Here is a 21,716-nt window from a genome sequence, read left to right as displayed (position 1 = left end):
ACGGTGGCTCGAGAGCGCCACGCTCTCCAGTGCGGACGGAACATTCTTCACTGCGCCCACGGTGCTCTTTCCCCGCCAGGCCGGCGTAGGGGAGGGTCACGTGGCGGCGCGGGGCGGGGCTGCCTACGCGCCTGCGCGACGCGGCCCGACGGAGCCTAGCCTGCCCCGGCAGAGCGGGCGTTGCGTCCCGCGGCCACAGCCGCGTCTTTTCGCGGCTCCGCTACCAGCCGGGGCTCAGGCCGGGGCCTGGGCCCCCGGGGTATGGCCCTCCGGAGTGCGCAGGGCGATGGCCCCACTTCCAACCGCTGGGACGGCGGCGCCGAGAAGGCAGGTACGGAAGCCGCCGGCCAGGGCGCCGCCGAGCGGCCTGCGCGGACCGCCCGAGGGCCAGGGGACAGCTGTCGGGGAGCGCGCCCGCGGCGGGGGCGGCGCTGGAGGGGGCAGCGGGCAGGGGGCCCGGGGTACGGGCCGGGGTCGGGACGGCGGGAGAGGAGGAGTCTGAAGGGCCGGGGTCACGGCTGAAGGTGGAGAGGGCCTGGAATTGGGGGATCGGGCGGATGCTGAGCAGACAGAGGAACCCTGGCGGCAGAAGCGCGTCCTCAGAGGGAAGGACTGGGCGGGAGCTCTGCGCTCCGGCCTCGTTACATATGGGGAGGAGAACTGGGACTCCCTGAGGACCGAGGCCAGGCCTCCCCCCACCCACCCTCGGCCTCCAGCTGTCCAGCCACGTCCTCAGGCTCCTGGTGCTGCCTCCCTCGTTATAAGGCAGGTCTCCCCAACTTCATTCGTGTGTCGCCGTCTTGATTTACGCGGTGACTGTGTCCATCTATTTCTTTTGATTACCATGAAAGTCGCCCTTTTAAAGTGTACAGTTCAGTGGTTCTTAGTACATTTACAAAGTTGTGCAGGCATCGCCACTGTCTAATTCCAAAAAGAAACCTTTCCCCATTCGCCCGTCTCCACAGCTCCTAGCCACCGGTAATCTCTTTCTGTCTCGATCCTCTGCCACCTATTTTTAATGTTACTTAATTGCCTAAAAAGCGATTCTCTCTATATTGTTTCAGTCTAAACAATAATTTCTATGAAATTAAGATTTTGTTGCATAATATGTTCTTGAATATGTTTTTCATACAATAAATAGATGACAGTTAAAATTATGAATGTTTACCCTGAACCAAGTGAAATAATCTTTTTTCCCTTGCGGAATACTAAGTTTTCCTCCTTTCCAGTCCTCTGATGGGTAGTGCCCATAACAGAACCAACCAGATTATTCAATCCACGTATTTAGGTTAGATGAAGCTCCTGGTGTCCCTCTCTTGTTTCTCTGGGCTCATTTTCTGTTTCCGCCTCTTTTCTCCTGTTCTGATACTGATGGAAGTGGAGCTCACTCCACATACTATTCTTTGGGCCCTTTGGCATTGTAACCCTTTGCTGGTGTTTGTGTGACATCTGTCCTCATGGCGTAATAGTGCCTTAAGAGGGATTGAGCTTGTGACATGTTGCAGCTGTGTCTAGGATGCGAGACTTTACCCCCTCCAGTTTCCTTGATTTTGCTTCCCTGGATGAATGGGAAGAATTTAGAGATGAGATTTTCTGTTTTTAGTTTGTTTTTATTCATATTGGAGAATTGTTGACAGTTGTTAATACTAGAAACCCTCCTATGTAGTGTTTGTGGTCAGATTGGTTTACTCTCTAGACTATTTTTCTCTGTTGTTGGGGTAAAGCATTCTTTCTGGATACCTGCTTATCTTTATATTTCAGGTAGTTAATGAATCTCTGCTAATTTGCGTACTGTTTTGTAGAAACTACTAATTAGGACCTCCAAAAATAGAGGCTACTTTTTTTTAAAGCACGAATTGAGGTTTATTGAGGAGGGAAAGATAGGATTATAGAATAAGAGCTAGATACATTCACCACATAATGGCAGACGGGTCTCTTGTGATACCAAAAATGCCTGTTTTGTTTTTAATAGGATTCTTACCCAGACTTAAGCTAAGGTTTTCCTCTCCCACTGTCTTTCTCTGGTATAGACATGAAGTTCAAGCTTAAATTTTTAAGTTAATTTCCAATATCAGGCCGGGCGCGGTGGCTCACGCCTGTAATCCTAGCACTCTGGGAGGCCAAGGAGGGTGGATCCTTTGAGCTCAGGAGTTCGAGGCCAGCCTGAGCAAGAGCGATACCCCCATCGCTACTAAAAATAGAAAGAAATTAGCTGAACAACTAAAAATATATAGAAAAAGTTAGCCGGGCATGGTGGCGCATGCCTGTAGTCCCAGCTACTAGGGAGACTGAGGCAGAAGGATTGCTTGAGCCCAGGAGTTTGCGGTTGCTGTGAGCTAGGTTGATGCCACGGCACTCTAGCCTGGGCAACAGAGTGAGACTCTGTCTCAAAATAAAAAAAAAAATAATAATTCCAATATCAATATCAGGAGTTTAGGGGTAGTGTGGAGGGATGACTCTACTTCTCCCTCTGACTGGCTTTTCCATTGCTTTGAGTAAGGCTAACATTGCTTAATTTGAGTTTAACTTCTGTTTAAAGACTGGAAAGCTTTCATGGCACAGAAGCTTAAACTACATAATCAGTATGGAATTTTGTGTTCTCACGTATGAGTGTGTAGATTACCTAACCTGATCCAAGTTACTAATACTTATTTTGGTGATATGGAAAAACTTTTAGAGGCAGCATAGCTAGTGGTTATCTTTAGTCATTGTCCTTTCTTTGTATATTAAGTTCCCCAAGCCATGTGCTTTTGTACATACCCGTTACTCTGAGGAGGGAGAAATCTTTACCCGGGTTCTGTAGCTGGAGTTGGGAGAGATTTAAGATATTAATGGGCTCAGCCATTTTTATCTAAAGTATTAGTTCAAATAAAGTGTCTCCTTATTAAAATAAGCATTTTAAGGAGTTAAGCCCAATCTCTCTCCCCAGGATCCTGTTGTAGTGAATCTACCTATTACCATGGCACCCCTCAAATAAAGTCTGCCTTACCGTCTTTAAAAGTAAATAAATAAAAATAAGCATTTTAATGGAGAGTAGACCAAAGTAGTGCTTATCTCATTTTCTTTTTCCTTTGTTGAATGAATTACTTTTTAGCCATCAGGGATTTATTTATAGCAGGCTTTTTTTGCAGCCAGCTGTAGGATAGTCATTTCATTCCATCATGGTTATGATAGCCAAGATGTCTACTATAAAGGAATTTGGAAGGTATCAGCTTTGGAATATACAGTACACCTCTTATATAAATGGAGCCATAAAGAAATTGGAGAAGAAAGGAATAAGGGAGATTAGAATGACATACATGCTACCTCTAGATGAAATGTGGGCTTTTATCCCAAGCCCAGATACAGCATTCTCAAGTCCAGAAATGTGTGTCCTACTCTAAAATCTATATGTAAAATTTATCTCAAAATAAAATAGATAGCATTCATTTTAATCTTTTCTTGAACATCCCAAGAATAGCTCTCTGATTCTTCTCTTTCTCAGATAGCTAGGATGTGTGTGAATTAGTTGTTCAGTGAAGACTCTCCTAACCTTTTCTCTCTCACTGTGTAGTCTAGCAGTTGACCTTTTCTCACTCTTTAATTTACACATCTCTAGCTTACCTGAGTTTTCTGTTTTCTTTTCCCTTTTTATGTCACAATGAGAGCCTACATTAGGCACAATAAAGTATTTGTGGGGATGGCCTTCCTCATCTGCCACAACATTTAATCACTAGAATATGGGGTCAAGGGAGGTGGTATTGGGACCCGAACAGATAGCAGCTAAAATCCACATTGGAGCAGCTTTCTACTCTGGGAAGCACTAGTAGCTTTAGAAACCAGCCAAAGAGTCTATAGATCTATTTAGAGTTCTATCGTGAGCGTATTCTTAACGGTAGTGTGGGAAAAAAACAATGCCATTTACTATAGGCCAGTTTATCCAGAGGACCAATACTAAACTAAATCACTTATTCTATTCTGCACATATTTATTGAGTTCCCACAGAGTGCCAAAAATGAGAAGATAGTAAATTTTGAAATGCGGGATTAAAATAGTTGGAAAAGAGTCATAAGAGAAATAAGTATTGGAGGTATGGTTTGAGTTCAGAATTAATTAACATTCTGGCGAATATTTGCTAAAACCTCATGGAAATCCAGCTGGTTACAGATAGTGTGCTTTTTCTCAAGATACATACAAGCAGTGGTTTTCCTTTCCCCCAGATTGCTGAATTACTTGGAAAGAGGGGTAGGGTGTATGTATGTCTAAACAAATTGAGAAAAGTTTTCCATACTCTTAGCAAATAGGTTAAAAAGATTTCTGAATGTCGGTTTCCCTCAAGCAATATTCAGTATTGCTATTTAAGTGCTCTTAATTTGTGATGTGTGAAAAATGCAAGAGTATTCCCAAGTTAAAAGGAAAAAAATTGGCCAGATGAGGTGGCTCACACCTGTAATCCCAGCACTTTGGGAGGCCGAGGTGGGAGGATCCCTTGAGGCCAGGAGTTTGAGACCAGCCTGGACAACTTAGCGAGACCCTGTCTTTACAAAAAATAAAAAAAAAATAAAAATAGCTGTGCATGGTGGCACACACCTGTAGTCCCAACTACTTGGGAAGCTGAGCCAGGAGGATCACTTGAGCCCAGGAGTTTGAGGTTGCAGTGAGCTATGACGACACCACTGCTCTCTAGCCTGGGCAACAGAGTGAGATGCTATCTGAAAAAAAAATTTAAATATCTGTTAGTTTTTTTCTCTGTTGGAAATTAATTCAATTCCTGCTCATATTTTGTCTCAGCCTATGTTATATAAAAAGTCTTTTCTTTCCTGCACATCTGTGACCACTCTTTGAAAACATAAAAACCCATTTTCCAAAGGATGGCCCTTAAGCCCAAAGGAAAATCCCTCCCTGTCTTCCTGTTGAGTGCAGGATAAAACCTAGATTCCTTTGCAGGGTGAATCCAGCCCAGACTCTTCACTAGCCTCATTTACTGCAGTCCTTCCTGCTTCTGTTCTCTCTCTTTACCTAACACTCCAGCTTCACAGAAGTCTGTGTTTTCTAGATGTGGCATTTCTTTCATGTGACAAGGTCTTTGCACATACTGTTTTCTCTGCCTGAAACGCTTTCCCTTCAACACACAATTCCCTCTGACAGAGTTTTCTTTAAGAAGGGGTACCAGAATATATTCTTGGTAAAGGCTTTCCTGACTGCCTTAGAAGTTGTCATTCTTTTTCTTTTTCTTTTTTTTTTTTTTTTTTTTGAGACAGAGTTTCACTCTGTCACCCCGGGTAGAGTGCAGTAGTGTCATCATAGCTTACTGCATCGTCAAACTCCTGGATTCAAACGATCCTCCTGCCTCAGCCACCTGAGTAGCTGGGACTACAGGCGTGTGCCACGACACCCAGCTAATTTTTTCTACAATATTTTTGGTAGAAACGGGGTCTCACTCTTGCTCAGGCTGGTCTCAAACTCCTGACCTCAAGCGATCCTCCCGCCTCGGCCTCCCAGAGTACTAGGATTACAAGTGTGAGCCACTGCACCTGGCCTCATTCTTCCCTCTGAATTTTCATAATCCTTCACGATTTAATTATAAAATGATGGTTGTTTGTGTCCCTCCCTACTGTGAGCCCCTCAAGGGCTAGGAGAGAGTTACTCAGTGTTTTATCCCCAGAACAGTGTTTGGTACAAGTAGCGGCTCATTAAATTGATGGACCAATGAATGAATAATGGATGGCAAATGGGCAGGTGCACGGATGGAAGGGCAGACCTGAGCCAAGAGCTTGACACACCTCGTAAACATTTGACTAGTTAGGTGCTATGCTGACAGAGGGCATTGGGAGCTTGATTTTTCATGCTCTCTACGTAATCATTTAATTTGTCATCCAAACTGGGACATTTTTGAGAGTGTGAAGAGTAGGAAGAAGGGTTTGCTAGAACAATTATGCTAGGACTATAGGTGTAAACCAGGAAGATCTTAGACAGATGAGGACAAAGGGTCACCCTACTAGGTTACCAGGGAAAACAACAACAGTCTAGCCAGGAGAACAGGTTTACCTGGGTGAAAAGTCACTTGTGTTATTTTCCTGTCTGCACCTCAAATTGCATGTGACTCCAAAGCTGTTGGTGTTGGTGCCTGTGTTCTTATGGTTTCTATGTCACACCTCTCATAGGTAGGTCACCAGGGCTATTAGTACCAACTTTCACTTGTGTTAATAATGTGCACCTTTGTCATGAAAACAGTTTGTAGACTGTTGTCTCAGGACAGAACATTGCTGAGGAAAGCTGCTTTGTGTCCCTTCTAAAACCTGATATATGTTGTCTGATGTGAGACCCTCTAAAGCTTAACCTACCTCTGGTATTATCTTCCACTTTACATTGACTCCACTGCCTTGCACCTAGTATATACTACATAAATATTTTTTAATAAGATTATTTACTGTCAAATGAAAAGGCCATATGTTGCTATTTTCCAGCCTTTCTTTCATTCTATACCCTTCTTTCCGGCCCTTCTTTTTCCCTTCTTTTTTTTTTGTGTGTGTGTACACATTTAATTTTATTGTTACAAAACAACCTGTACACTTTTAAAAGTTAAAGCTGAGCATCATCTTTCCTTTCCCTGTAACAAAAAAACAACAGAAAATTCAATTCTAAATAAGATCCTACAGGTTCTGTTGATTGTCCCATCAAGTGGTCAGGTTCAAGTCAACAGTAGAGAATTATTTTTAAATGTCATCTTAAACTGCAAGGATGTCTGTTGAACATCAAAAACAACAAACATGCCAAAGAAGACATGTTGCCAAAATACCCACTTAACCCACCCAAACATCTGCCCACCCTTTGCTCACCTTCCATAGCCCTGTTTTTAAAGTTTTTTTTTTTTCTTTCCTCTTAGCACATCTAGGGAAAATAATAAATAAATAAAGGGTTGGATTTTTTTTTTCATATTTTAAACAAGAAAGAGTAGAAGGTATATGTTGGTAAATGCTAACTGTCTATATTCACATAGAGACACATGGTGTACTCTCAGAGCCCAATATATAGAGAAAAGAGCAAAAAAAGCTAGAATTGTATGCACTACTCTGCAGGGGCCCAGCACTCTCCAGCTTCCAGCAGAGTGAAGGGAGCAGGTTTTTCTTTTTCCCCACAGAGCTTGCTGGTGTCGATTCCGTACAGTTTTGCTCCCTTTCCTTTCTAAGGTGCACTTCTCAGGCTAGGCTGACCTTGACCTGCTACAGTCTCTTTGAGCTCTTGGCCTTTATTGTCTGCACACCTTTTTTTGGCAATTATATATAGTATACTGCCTTGTGACATTTTGTGTTGTCTTGTTTAACTTTTCTTGTGTTTTTGGCTTATTTTCAGAGTGGTACAGGCAACCAGAAAGAATCTAAATACAGGCATCATCCATTTAACTTCAGCAAGCTATTCCTGAAAGTAGATATTCTGCATGAAAATGCTGAGAGCCTGTTACTCCATTATTTTAAATAGAAAGAGTATAATATGATAGATGTCAACCACAAGCTCCCAACCAATTTCCTAAAAAAGTAATTTATTCTTTATTTTTTTTAAGGCTAATCAAGTGAAGCAGTGGGAGTGGAGAAGGAACAAAGGAATCTGTAACTGGTTGTGATCAATTAGTTGTAAACACCACTGCTCTCAGACCAGCCCTAAAAAGTAATTTAAACAAAATAACATGCATGTGAATAACAGACTATCACATAAGGATGAAAGATGCTTAAAACATTACTTCTTGATCACCAGTAATTAATATGGTTGTTAAGAAACAGTGCTTTTGTGTGCAGTAATGGCCTCTCTTACCAGCCACACTGAAAAGCAGGTACCCTTTGACACTCTTTTTTTTTTTTAACTCCCCCTTGGCCTAGCTGAAATGACACTCTGCTTTTGAAAATATCTGTATGCCATGTTATTCTGATGTTTTACCAGTTGCATTAGCATGTAACTGGAGAGTTTTCTATGTGGTTTTGTTTTCAGTGTAGTATTAAGTTTTGGTGATATACGTTTACATTTTTCCTATATAAACAGCAGCAAAATTATTGTAGTAAGAGATACACATGCTCTGTGAAGTTTGGATATTAAGCATGAATACACATTCTTTTAGGAAAACGTTGATACTAACTGCTAGATATGCCTGAATTTACTGAACATTTATTATAATTGTAATTCCTTGCTTGTCACTTATATAGTATATCAGAAACATCAGAATAACATATAGATATTTTCCAAAGCAGAATGTCATCTCAGCTGGGCCAAGGAGGAGTTAAAAAAAAAAAAAAGAGTGTCAAAGGGTCCTTGGTTTTCGATGAGGTTGGTAAGAGAGGCCGATACTGCGCACAAAGCTCTTCAGTGCTTTTGCACATTCTGTGCTAATCAAATATCTGTAGGTTGATTTTAAAAATCTGGGCTATCTCAGAGATTTAGTTTTCAGTAAATATCTACTGTGTATTATGGTAACTATCCTGACAAGAGGGTGTCAGTCCAGAGGCCCAGAAAGGTGAAGTAATCTGCCCAAGGTTGTAGAATAGGTAAGTGGCAGAGCCAGGATTTGAACCAGGATCTGTCTGATTTTAGTATGTCCCTTTTTTCACATTGTTTTTTTTTGTTTGTTTGTTTAAAAAAAAAACAAAACAACATATTGTGGCTGGTCCAATGGTAGTGGGTTATCAGAACTTACTAACATTAGTGTCACTAAGGTTGGTATACAACCCCCCACTGTTAAATTTGACTGGCTTTTTAAAAAACAAGCAAACATATTGTTCCTGGTCTGTGCCTGTGATCTTTGGTTTAGACCTGTAGAAGGAGATTCTCTTTTTAAAAATAGGCTATTTAAAATCTGTTTTATAATTAGTTCTCCACCCCTAAGCCCCATGAGGTTCGGTGGACTGGGCCTGAAATGACTAGTGCATCTGGCTGTGGACTTTATGCCAGCAGGTGCTCTCAGAGCTGGCTTTCTGAAAGGAGATACTTACCTGTACCTCACACCAAAATGGGGAATGAGCTCTAAGCAGAAAACATACATGTGCTGAATGTGTGCCTAATGCTTCTTCCTACCGTTTGTTCCAGACTTTAATGCCAAAAGGAAAAAGAAAGTGGCAGAGATACACCAAGCTCTGAATAGTGATCCTACTGATGTGGCTGCCCTCAGACGCATGGCTATCAGCGAGGGGGGGCTCCTGACTGACGAGATCAGAAGAAAAGTGTGGCCCGAGCTCCTCAATGTCAACGCCAATGAGCCACCTCCTATATCAGGTAAGGAAGTGAAGGTGGGGTTGGGGGAGAGCTTATCTAAGGGACAGGGAGAAAAGAATTTCATGATCTTTGACTTTTATGCTCATTTCAAACCAAGAGTAAATGAGTAAATCTAAAGCATTTTAGGAAATGCTCGGGCCCACTCTGAAAATAAGGCCCAAACTGATAAGTAGAATTTTATTAAAAAATGGAATGAGCTTTTGTTAGGAATTAAAATATTGGCTAGATAGGGGAGATTATTAAAAATTCATATTCTAGTCTAGATTCACTTGATTGGAGGTGGGTTGTAGGAATCTGCATTTTAACAAGCATCCCAGCTGATTCTGGTGCAGATGAACTACATTTTTAGGAACACTGGACTATGGGGAGAGAGAATACCTTTATGGCCCTTAAAAAAACAACAAGAAGCTAGGTGCGGTGGCTTATATCTGCAGTCCCAGCTATTTGGGATACTTAGGTGGGACGATTGCTTGAGCCCAGAAGTTCGAGGCCAGCCCGGGCAACATAGCAAGACTCCATCTCTAAAAAATAAAATTTAAAAAAATTTATTTCTTCAGATAGTTCTGGAAAAAAAAAATTTTAAAAACCTTTTTATTGGGAAAAACTTTGATCCTTTGGAATTCTGAAGTTCTGTAAGTCTGTGAAAAGCTGTTACCTAACTAATTTCCAAGGCACGCATAGTAGGAGTTCCTTGGAGTGCAGTTCAAAATAAAGAAGAAAGTAGAATAGAACAGTGAATCCACTTTGTTGTTCATTCACTTAATTCATTTACTTTATTGCTTTCCTGCTATCGTGGCAAAATGCCGAGTGCCGAGGATTGTTTCATTCATTTGGTAAATATTATTTGTGCTCTAGTTGTGTGCCAGGTACGGGAGATTAAAACAGGACCTCTGCCACTGAAAAGTTCACAATGTCATGGTGCCACTGAGTAGGTGTGGAGTTGCCACTTGTTATTGGCCTTAGAACTGGCTGTCTCAGAGCAGTCAGCTTTTTGTTGGAAGGCAAAGCATTGCCATATTCATACTCTGAATCCGAGATGATGTTATTCTACCAGATTCCAGACTGCCCGTGTCTTTTTATAAATTGAAGTCTGTGTGTGAGGAGCACAGGCTCCTCTGATAGCTTTAGATTTGAGTTGTGAGGGAAATGTGTGCTTGTTATATAGCAATTGGTTTGGTGTCAGGAAAATGTATGCTTGTTACATATGTATCAGCTAGAGACTGCCTCCTTACTTTCACACGTATTGGGCTTATCAGCCGAACACAAGTATCGTCTCCTGTTTACAGTGTCTTAGTGTTTACAGTGTCTTAGATTACAGGGTCAAGAGATGTTAGGTTCTTCTTTATGTGATTCTGTCTTAATATTGCTTTCTGAACTGGTCAGTGCTCCACAATTTTACAGATGTTAGGATTTTTTTCAGTGGCCTGGTTTCCACATTCATGATTTTATTTTATTTTGCCTTTCTCCATACATTCTAATATTTGATTCTTGTAGCAACCCTAGAGGTACATATGGGAAGCTACGTTTTGTAGCTGTGGACATTGACATTCCGGGCAGTTCCCCAGCGATGCACAGTCACAGCCTCATTAGGCCCCTGGTCTGTGCTGTTCTCCCCACCTCACTGCATTGCCTCTGGGCAGTCTGTCCCCTCCTCTTATGGTCATCGTGACTTACAGGAACCAGCATGTGTTGTGTTTGGAACTGAACTAGGGATTTCTTTCCAGATGTTGTATCTTGAGTCATGTCCTCTTCAGGAAAAAGCTGACATGGGTCCCCAGGCCATCGATGTCATCCCAGAATGTTTGCTTCCGATCTAGCTTCTCAGACATTCCTGCAGTAACATATTCCTTTTCTTCCAATAGGGAAGGAAGACCTACGCCAGATGAGCAAGGACTACCAGCAAGTGCTGCTGGACGTCAGGCGGTCTTTACGGCGGTTCCCTCCTGGTGAGAGGCTCTCCTAGCTTTGAACTCCTAGTTTTGCCATATTTGGAATGAGACTTTCTTTTTTTTTTTTTTTTTCAATTTTTTTTTGAGACAGAGTCTCACTCTATTGCCCAGGCTAGAGTGCTGTGGCATCAGCCTAGCTCACAGCAACCTCAAACTCCTGGGCTCAAGCAATCCTTCTGCCTCAGCCTCCCGAGTAGCTGGGACTATAGGCATGCACTGCCATGCCTGGCTAATTTTTTCTATATATTTTTGGTTGTCCAGATAATTTCTTTCTATTTTTTTTAGTAGAGACGGGGTCTCACTCTTGCTCAGGCTGGTCTTGAACTCCTGCGCTCAAACGATCCACCCACCTCGGCCTCCCAGAGTGCTAGGATTATAGGCGTGAGCCACCGCGCCCGGCCTGGAATGAGACTTTCTGTCCCACACGCACTTTCGTGTGGTGATGCTTGCCATGCCTGGGAAATTTTCATCCCGGCATACAGTGCGACCTAACATGCAGGACCCGCCCTTCCTGGCCTTTAGTACTCCCAATTTGCTGAGTCATTCTTTTGTTATCTGGTCACTTTCAGACCCCCACTGTGAAAGCCTGAACCAAAGATAACTTCTCTTGGCCTATAGGTGGTGAACGAGAAAAGAGGTTTTTTGGTTTTGGTTTTTCTTTAAGCCACAGAAGAGAGTTCATAGGAATTGTTAGAGCCATCAGTTGGCTTTAGAGAGCAGATTGGTTTGTAATTGGGCACTAATAAGAACTATTAATATATTCATTAAATTAGGTTTATAAATGGTGATACCTTGCATATACATATATAGAGTCCCTTGGACTGGAAAGGAGGCCATTCCCCACGTGTTTAAAGACTGTGTTCCTAAAACTGCCTCCCCATTCCCAGGAAGAAAGAGAAGACTGACTATTTCTATTTTCACAATGAAGGAAACTGGGCAACAGACTTCACACCTATGACCTATTTCTCTTCCCCTGGCAACTCCACCTTTTGGTCTGTGAAGAGAGGAGAATTGCTAAAGGGAATGAGCACCTAAACCTATTGCTTCACTCCTCTGAAACCATGCCCTGGCTTACACTTGCCTGGTGAGGGGCCTTCTTTCCTGCTTGATCCTTGCTCCCTGGAGAGACTCTTGTGATTCCCAGTAGTTTGCCAACTTGGTGTTGATAAAAGCATACCATGTTCCAGTCCCTTTTTGCAATCCTGCTGGTTTGGAAGACATCACACAAGACAGATACCTCCCATTTTTTTCCTTAGGTAACCAGTTTTCCCTCTGAACCTTTATTCCTCTTCCATTTATGTAAAGTCCGTGATATCCTTTCTATAGGCTGAACTTTCCATGTGGTCTCTTATTCTTTTCCCATTCATATTTTTCTGGGCTTGGTTGACCACTCTTACAGTGAAAATTCAAACAAGGCTTATTTTTTACTTTCACTGCTTTCTTTTCCTTTTTTTGGTTTGTTTTTTGAGACAGAGTCTCATACTCTGTTGCCTGGGCTAGAGTGCAGTGGCGTTATCACAGCTCACTGCAACCTCAAACTCCTGGGCTCAAGCCATCCTCCTGTCTCAGCCTCCCAAGTAGCTAGAACTATGGGTGTGCACCATCCTGCCTGGCTAATTTTATTTTTTGTAGATACTGGGTCTCGTGTTGTCCAGGCTGGTCTTGAACTCCTGGCCTTGAGCTATTCTCCCACTTTGGCCTTCCAAAGTGCTGGGATTACAGGCATAAGCCACTGTGTCTGGCAAATTTTTTATTTTTGTATAATTTTCATACTTACCAAAAAGTTGCAAAAATAGGACAAAGAATTCCCCAGATACCTTTTACACAGATTTCCTTGTGTGTTAACATTTTACTATATCTGCTGCTCTCTTTTTCCATACACATATATATAGATTTTTTTTCTGAACTATTTAGGAATAAATTGGCACTCTCTTGCCCCCTAAAAATAAGGCTCTTACATAATGACAGTACACTTATCAAAATCAGTAACATTGAAAAATACTGTTATATAATTAATTTACAGATTTTATTCAGATTTCACCATTTATCCTAGTAGTGTCCTTTATAGGAAAAGAAAATACAAATTCATACATTTCTCATTTAATCATCATATCTCTTTAGCCTCCTTTAATCTGAAACAGTTCCTTTGTATTTTATGACAGGCCAGTTTTATTAAATTTCCCTTTCTTTGGGATTATCTGGCATTTCCTTATTAGGAGATTCAGGTTTATGCACTGTTTTTTTTTTTTTTTTTTAAAGCCAGTCAAATTTAGCAGTGGGGGGTTGAATACCAACTTTAGTGACACTAATGTTAATAAGTTCTGATAACCCACTACCATCGGACCAGCCAATGCACTGTTGACAGAAATTCCACAGACATGATGCTGAGCTCTCGTCGCTGTGTCACGTGAAGAGGCGTGTGCTGCCCATACTCCGCGTTACCAGCGATATTAACTGTGATGGCTTGGTTAAGTTGGTGTCTCCAGGTGCCCCCACTGTTTTGCTAGTGGCTGGCTCCTTCCCGTGTGCCACGTGGTTATCAACAGTGTGTAGATCTTGATAGGTGTTGCCAAATGGTTTGTGATTCATTTTCTTACGTTGAACACTATCTTTGAAAATCCATTGCTGGCTTTCTTCCTAACCTTTTTACTAGGCTGCTTGCCATGTTCAAATGCATCTTCTCTCCCCTCCTTTCCCCAGGCATGCCAGAAGAACAGAGAGAAGGGCTCCAGGAAGAACTGATCGACATCATCCTCCTCATCTTGGAGCGCAACCCACAGCTGCACTACTACCAGGGCTACCATGACATCGTGGTCACATTTCTGCTGGTGGTAGGCGAGAAGCTGGCAACATCCCTGGTAGAAAAATTATCTACCCACCACCTCAGGTACCAGTGCAGAGGGATGTAAGAGGATGGGTATCACTCCTTAAGTCTCCCTGGGATACGTCTCGGCCCATTTTCTAGTCAGTTTTTTCAATAGTCTGAGCCTACTTCACCCTCCAGACTTGACTTAAGTGTTTGGTCTGACCAATCTTATTGAATTGTCTCCCTCCAGGGATTTTATGGATCCAACAATGGACAACACCAAGCATATATTAAACTATCTGATGCCCATCATTGACCGAGTGAATCCAGAACTCCATGACTTCATGCAGAGGTATGTATGTGTCTACATTTATGTGTACACACATGCACACAACCCTACACTTTACACTCTCTCTGAGCTTTTGTTTCTTCCTCACAAGTCTAGCTCAATTGTATTACCATCTTATGTGGATTAGTGTTAAGTTCTTCCAAGTTGTTCTTTCTAGTCACCAGTGATCTGGATAATTCGGTTCTGTACAGTCTTGGAGCACTTTTTGGGTGCTGTGCTCTTTGGGGGATACAAGGATGACACATAGCCATGCCTTGAGGCGTTTACATCGGGTGGGGAGAGGTGGCTAAGGTAAGTCTGCCAGGGTAGACTTTGAGGTTGTTGCCAAAGAGAGGTACAGAGTCCTGTGGGATCTAGAGGCAAGAAGGACAAGGTCATCTGTGGGTTGTTTTGTTTCCCAAGTACCAAAGAGAAATATTTCTTTGCAAATCTCACAGGACTTTTTTTTCTCCTCTGTTTTTTTTCTCCTCTGTTGGAAATGTATTCTTACCTCACTTTTTTTTTTTTTTTTTTTTTAAATAATGGCTATGTCTTAACACATTTCAGTAGTCTCATGTTAACTGAAAAATTAACACAGTCATGTTTTCAAGCCTGGGAATTTGTGCCTGTGCCCCTAAAAAGGGTAAGACTTTCTCAGAAGGAAAATCATAGTTCTTTGAAAAGAATTGCTTCTGATTCGTGTCACTGACATGTGTTGGCCATTAGGAGAGCACCCAGTGAGACAAGGCAGCCAGGACCCTGTGTGGTAGTGGAGTTATGGACATTGTAAAGAGTTTGTATTCTGTGAGGAGAAGATGCCCAATTCCTCGGTGGCCGAGGTTTTCAGAAAGCATGTTTCCCAGATGCTTCCTTCTCACCAGCACTGAGGACAAAGAAGGCCCAGAGCGAGGGCAGGGGTGACCAGCAGGGAACCTAACGTCTGGATTTCCTTTGCTCCTAGTGCTGAGGTGGGGACCATCTTTGCCCTCAGCTGGCTCATCACCTGGTTTGGGCATGTCCTGTCTGACTTCAGGCACGTCGTGCGGTTATATGACTTCTTCCTGGCCTGCCACCCCCTGATGCCCATTTACTTTGCAGCTGTGGTAGGTACAGGCCATGAGCCAGCAATTAGGCTCACTATCACCTGTCCCAGCTTGGCTGTTATCCCTGCAGGGAAACCTGGTGACTACAGAAAGAGACAAAGACAACATTTCCCAGTCTAGTGTCCCTGGACACCGTTCTGGGCAATGTTAAGGGGGTGTCATGAAAAAAAAAAAATAAGTTGGGAAATGCTGGTTAATGTTTAAGAGTTAAACACATTTATTTGCTGTATGACTTTTCTGAACCTTTAAAATGCTAATGTGCACTGTGAATTGTCTGGGTTCCTGTTGACATCTGGAAGATGTTCAGCTGATGAACACAGTTTGGGAAGCAGTCACTAGTACCAACTGTTTAAGAAAAGAAGAGACCTAGTGTTATGATGGAAAAGTGAGCTGGCTTGTGGTAGAGGTTATGGGCTCCAGTTATTCCAAGGGCCTGAATCAGGGGGTAAAGGTGGAGACTCAGGAAGTTCGTCACTGGTCACTGGTCCTTTCCGCAGCTGTGGGTTTGTGGACCAGCAGTCAGAAGGAAGATGTTGAAAGGGAGTGAGACCATTCTTCCTACTATTTTGAACTATTTCTTCTGTGCCAGAGCTCCAGGAATCTCCCAATAATCCGTCTCCTTTTCTTACTCCTAAAAGAATCACCTTCATTTCTTTCAAGACTTTGAGAGACATCTGAGCAAATGTGCCTGGAAGGACTTAGATCATGATTTGTCAGCCTTTCACGTCATGGGGTGGAAGTTTGCCTCTAGCAGGAAGGGCCAGACAGTAGGAACAGCTCTGAGAATGTGTACTTTATCACTTCCTCAGTGGATGCAAGAGTTTGTCGAGCATTTGGGCTGAGCCCTGCCTGTTACCAGTTTAAATTCATCTCTAAGGAGAACGGAGTGGGAGTGGCCCATGCCCTGTGTGCCTCTTCTCTGATGCGAGGCCTTCCTCCCCACCTGCAGATCGTTTTGCATCGTGAGCAGGAAGTCCTGGACTGTGACTGTGACATGGCCTCGGTTCACCACCTGTTGTCCCAGATCCCTCAGGACCTGCCCTACGAGACGCTGATCAGCAGAGCAGGAGACCTCTTTGTTCAGTTTCCCCCGTCCGAACTTGCTCGGGCGGCAGCTGCCCAGCAGCAAGCTGAGAGGTGAGTGAGGCTGGGGCACTGGTTGTCAACGAGCAGAAGTGAGGTGGGGACCCTGGTGGGGCACAGGGGTAAGGGCATGTTCCAGAGACCTAAGCGTAGGCCAGTGGAATCCCCGCTGTGGACTCATTGGTCTTTATCAAGACAAGTTTTCTCAGCAATGGTTAGCTCTACCCTGAGCCTATTTAGTGTAGGTTTTCTTTCCTTCTCGTCTTTTATACCATTTTCTTCTGTCTCCTTCCCCGGTAGAACTGCAGCCTCTACCTTCAAGGACTTTGAGCTGGCATCCGCCCAGCAGAGGCCTGACATGGTGCTGCGGCAGCGATTTCGGGGACTTCTGCGGTCTGAGGATCGAACAAAAGATGTCCTGACCAAACCAAGGACCAACCGCTTTGTGAAACTGGCAGTGATGGGGCTGACGGTGGCGCTTGGAGCAGCTGCCCTGGCCGTGGTGAAAAGTGCCCTGGAGTGGGCCCCGAAGTTTCAGCTGCAGCTGTTTCCCTGAAAGCCGGAGAAGACACATTACATTACATTAAGGTCTCACCCTTCCATGGAAGGATTGGGAGGAGGTGGAATTTCCTTTATTAAAAGGGTTTCTGTCAAGGGTTTTCTATTCCTGCCACCCTTCCCTGCCTGTCCATGTTTGCCTTTGCTTCAGAGGCCAAGAGCAGAGCCTGCCTGACACCAAGGGCACTTGGGGGCCTGGGCACAGAACTCGATTATTCCCCTCCCAGTGGGCTGCTGAGTGGACTCTCTGCCACCTCCCCTTGTGTTGGAGGAAATGGGTTTCTTTAGCTCCCGGCTGCCTTTGGAACCTCCTGGGCCAGGGCTACCCTGGTGACTGGGGAACCTCCTGGCCTCCCAGTAGAAAGTCCGCTGGACTATGGAATGCCCTCCTCGCCGCCCCGTTCTGTCTGTTTCTGTGGACTAAGAAGCTAGGGGCTGCCACTGCAGAAGCCGGGCTTTGGAATGAAAACAAGATGGCAGGGGACTCTAGCCTGGGAACACGATTGGCCCCTCTTACGAGCGGCTCCATTAGCTGGTCAGAAATCAGAGAGACAGATGTGAACTAGGTTGCCAGTTAAATCCTACCCATGTGTAGCCTAGAAATTGCATGGGCATTTCCAGTCAAGCAGGAGGGAATGTTGGTTTTTAGGTCCTGGCCCTGGACTGGTTTTGCCTGCCTTTTTTTCCTTCCTATTCTCTTCCTATTCTTTGACATTGCTTATAAAAGATACTTTTATTACTATTTTTAGAATTATATACACCCAACATGTAAAGTACCCTCATTTTAAAAATAATAGTTCCTTCATGGAAAAAAGTTCTCATCAGAAGGATGAGCTTCTAAGATCCTGAAGTTTACTTTCTCCTCAATTGTTAAACCTTTTGCTTTAGCCAGAGTTACTGTTTGTAAAGAGCCCTGTGCTTCCAGAATGCCCACTTTCTGACTGGCTTTCCTTCCTTCCAGTTTTCCTCGAATCACCCTCCTACTCACAAATAGGTACCCACTCGCTACCTTGGCATTGTTTTTTGAGTCTGGTTTATCTCCTCAACTGCTGGTCTCTCCCACCTGGTTGGAAATGTCACTAGAAACTTGCTGGCACCCAGAAAGGGACAAACTATAGCCTGAGGCTTGGCAGGAACCTGGAAAAGCTGGCCCCCTCCCCCAAGCTTCCCCAAGGACTCTCCGGGCCTCAAGGAGCATGGGTGACTACTTGTTCTTCTGGGACAGCTTTCCTGTAAGCAAAGCCAGTGTTTTTTGCAATTAACTCTGGCTTGGAAAAAAGTGCCTTTTGCTGCTTTAAAGAATTTGGGTATATAGTGAAGCAGCCACATACTTTTGTTTTCCTGGTCTTTCCTGGGCACTGTTCTCTCTTGGCAGGTGTTTGCTTAAAGTGAACATGCCAGAAGCACTCCACCCACCATGTCCAGACCTCCACATCCTCCCACATGCCGCTGCGTGCAGGGTGGAGGCGTTCCACATGCCAGGCTGCCAGCAAACCCAGAGCAGTTAGGGGGTGTCTGCGCTGAGTTATACTAAGCATTTTAAAACCAAAAAAAGCTCAAAGTGATGGTCCATTCTCACGGCAAAGCCCCGCCTGGGCTGAATGTGATTTGGATGGATTAGTTTAGAAAGTGGTGAACTCATCGGGACAAAGGAAGTTCTTGCAGGGTCCAGAGGTGGTGATGTGAATGTTCTGTGGCCTCCCACAGCAGGTTTGTCCTCTTGTCACCATTTCAGTGGGCAGCAGCATCTGCCCCTCCTGCCACAGCACTCAAACCTGTTTGTACATAGTGACGGAATTGACGGAAAGGAGATGCATGTGACGGGTCCCAAGACCGTAGCATTTTGGGTCCCAGGAAGCAAGTGGCATTTGCTTATGTTGTGGCTTAAGAAGGAAAAAGTTTGTTTTATAGCTTTGCTGACTCCAGTATTCTCCCCTGCCATTGAGAAGAAAGCATTATTTACTTACCTTCAGGTGGTTTACTTATTCTGTAAAGAATATGTGTAAATATTTTGTACAGAGCCCTGTATAAAATAAACAGCCATATGTGGTTACTGATCACCTCTTCCATCATTCTGTCCTTGCCCACCACTTTTTGGGAGTGGACTCTGGTCTTAGACACCTGTCCTGGAGGCTTCCCACCTTCCACCCCAGGCCGGGACCTGTGGACTCCTGCTTGGCCCTGACTTGCCAGGAGACCTGGGCAATGCCTGCAGTCCTGCTGTTTCTATTTCAGCTGCAAGAGGTACGGTCTACACACTCCAGCTGCTGCCTGGGGCACTGTGAGATTGTGAGGTATGTATGCTTTGGGTTTTGTCTGTATTCTGGATCGTAACTCCCATAGCCTCTGTTAGAATGTTGGGGCACTGCAGGCCTCAGAAAACAGAATCTCGCTCCCTGTCTTCTCGTGGCCTCCTTTCACCTGGCTGAGCAAGACCCTGATCCAATTGTGGGTCATAAGACTCTCTTTCCATTGAGGGGCCCATACCCAGGAGGAAGGCATGCCACACACAGAGGCCACAGAGAATCTGAACAGACAGGCGTTGCTGGGCTTCCCCAGTCTGTTGGCAGTAGATCACACCCTTTTTGTCCAGTCACATTTCAACACGGTTGCCCATGCTTCAATCATGCCTATCCAATGAAGTCCCCATGAAAGGCCCAAGAGGACAGGGTTTGGGGAGCTTTCAGAGAGCTGAACATGAGCAGGCTGACAGGAAAGTGAACAGGAACCCATCCACATGCTGGGGGGGTGGTGCACCCCGACCCCATGGGAACAGAAGCTTCTGCACTTGGGGACCCTTGCAGACCTAACCCTGTTGTCTCTTCAGCTGGCTGTTTATTTGTATCCTTTAGAATATCCTTTGTAATAAACCAGTAAATGTGTTATCTCTGAGTTATGTGAGCCACTGTAGCAAATTAATTGAAGCCAAAGATAGAAGTCGTGGGAATCCCGGTTGAAGCCGGTCAGACGTTCCAGAGGCCTGGACTTGCGACTTGTGGCAAGGAGGGGGCGGCTTGTGGGACTGAGCCCTCAGCCTGTGGTTTCTCAGGCTGCCTCCACGTAGATAGCATCAGAATGTAGTTGCGTTGGAGGACAGCCAGCTGGTGTCCACTGCAGAATTGATTGTCGCTTGGTGTGTGGGAAGAAACCGCCACATACTTGGTCACAGTGTATTGTTGCCGAGTGAGCAGAGAGTTGGCGTTCATGTTTTTTCCACGCTCGCAGGCTCTGTCACAGTTGACGCAGGGGTGCAGGGAACTAAGTCTGGGGTGCCCTTGGCTATTTTTCACACACCATTGTGGGGATGCCTTTAGCCCTAGGGGCTGGCGCGTGGATTTGGAAGCTACCCAGAGCTGGAGGTGGATGCACCTTTTCCGCCACATGCAATTTCCATCCACAGAGCAGTTGCTGAGAGCTGTTCTCACCAAGCTTTCGAACGTTTCCAGCTGCCAGGTAGTGGGTGCAGAGCAGAGCGCTGGCATCACTCAGCTCCTTGACCGTGTCCCTCCACCACAGGCCACTCCCGCAGGCCTGAGTACACCGGGCTGGCCGGCACACTGCCTGCCTCTGGGAGCTCACACCAGAGAGAGCGCTGAAAAGCGCTTGAAGGAGCAGTTCATTTTGAGCAGCAAATTCTGGGACGCTTTCTTAGGCGTTGATGGTTGAATGTAAAGAATGATAGAATTTTGATAATTGGAGAATTGAAGGAAGAGTCTGTGTGGCATAATAAATATTTGGTCTTTGTCCCAGGGTCCTTGACTTAGGGCTCCTAAATCCCTTGGAATTTCCTGAGTGTTAGGAGTGTCTCTTATTTTTAATGGTTGCCTTTTGATCCAACCTGAGTTTATGCTAATGAGGTGACTTAGGTGGGACCCTTGATAGCCTCAGGATGGGCTGTCACCAGAAATACCATGTGATCAGAGAGTGGGGACTTTTGGCCCCCTGTATTGACCTCCTAGGAGTGGGGGGCACTGGTGACAGCTCTTTACAAACTTTAGTGGGATCCAGTGAGCGCTGTGTTGGCCCCATGCCCTGCCCTGTTCATCTCTTCCACCTGGCTGTTCTGCACCGGATCCTTTATGATAAACCAGTAAGTGTAAGCACAGCAGTTCCCCCAGTTCTGTGAATCGTTCGAGCAAATTACTGAACCTGAGTAGGTGGGGTCGTGGGAACCCCGGAATCGGGAGTTGGCCAGTCAGAAGTGCGGTACTCTGGGTGCTGTGGCTGCCATCTTAAGTGGGGACAGTCTTGTGGGCCTGAGCCCCTGTGGAACCTGAGGCTAACTCTAGGTGCAGAGTGTCAGCACCGAACTGCTGGACGCCCGGTTGGTGTCAGAGCTGGAGAAGGGCTGCCGGGAAACACCACGCAGCGTTCAAGGCTGAGGTAAAAATATCACTTCAATACCAAGTGTCAGTGTTTTGGGGACAGCAAAGCCCAGGAGGGCTGGGGTTTGGGGTCCGTGGAGAGATGGGGTGGGCCACATCAGTGGGGGGCCAGGGCCAGGGTGAGATGGCTGTGGAAAGGAGTTGCCACGCTCCACTGTGGGCGATCTGGGGGTGAGTATGGGCCACGACTTAAGTGGGTTTGGGGAGAGAATTGTTGGGGGCCTGTTGGGTCTGAGATTGGGGACCAGGTTATGTCCCTTCCTTGCT

The 21,716-nt window shown here is 44.9% G+C and overlaps 1 protein-coding gene across 3 annotated transcripts; it reads left to right on the top strand.

Moving 5' to 3' along the window:
- Nucleotides 1–182: 182 nt before the first annotated feature.
- Nucleotides 183–19,293, top strand: TBC1D20 (TBC1 domain family member 20). 3 transcript variants are annotated; one of them, XM_069495453.1, is made up of 8 exons: nt 183–331; nt 9,052–9,237; nt 11,100–11,183; nt 13,887–14,073; nt 14,243–14,344; nt 15,354–15,423; nt 16,373–16,560; nt 16,807–19,293. In XM_069495453.1, exons 1-8 carry the CDS (start codon nt 262–264, stop codon nt 17,060–17,062), a joined length of 1,143 nt encoding a protein of 380 aa, XP_069351554.1. In that variant the 5' UTR covers nt 183–261; the 3' UTR covers nt 17,063–19,293. The 3 variants fall into 3 exon arrangements, with proteins under 3 accessions (XP_069351554.1, XP_069351553.1, XP_069351555.1); XM_069495452.1 differs by having other exon boundaries at nt 15,282–15,423; XM_069495454.1 differs by lacking the exon at nt 183–331 and adding an exon at nt 7,482–7,514 and having other exon boundaries at nt 15,282–15,423.
- The last annotated feature ends 2,423 nt before the right edge of the window (nt 19,294–21,716 follow it).

Source organism: Eulemur rufifrons, chromosome 20, assembly GCF_041146395.1.
Source record: "Eulemur rufifrons isolate Redbay chromosome 20, OSU_ERuf_1, whole genome shotgun sequence".
NCBI classification, from domain to species: Eukaryota; Metazoa; Chordata; class Mammalia; order Primates; family Lemuridae; genus Eulemur; species Eulemur rufifrons.
This window is presented reverse-complemented; position numbering and strand designations above follow the sequence as displayed.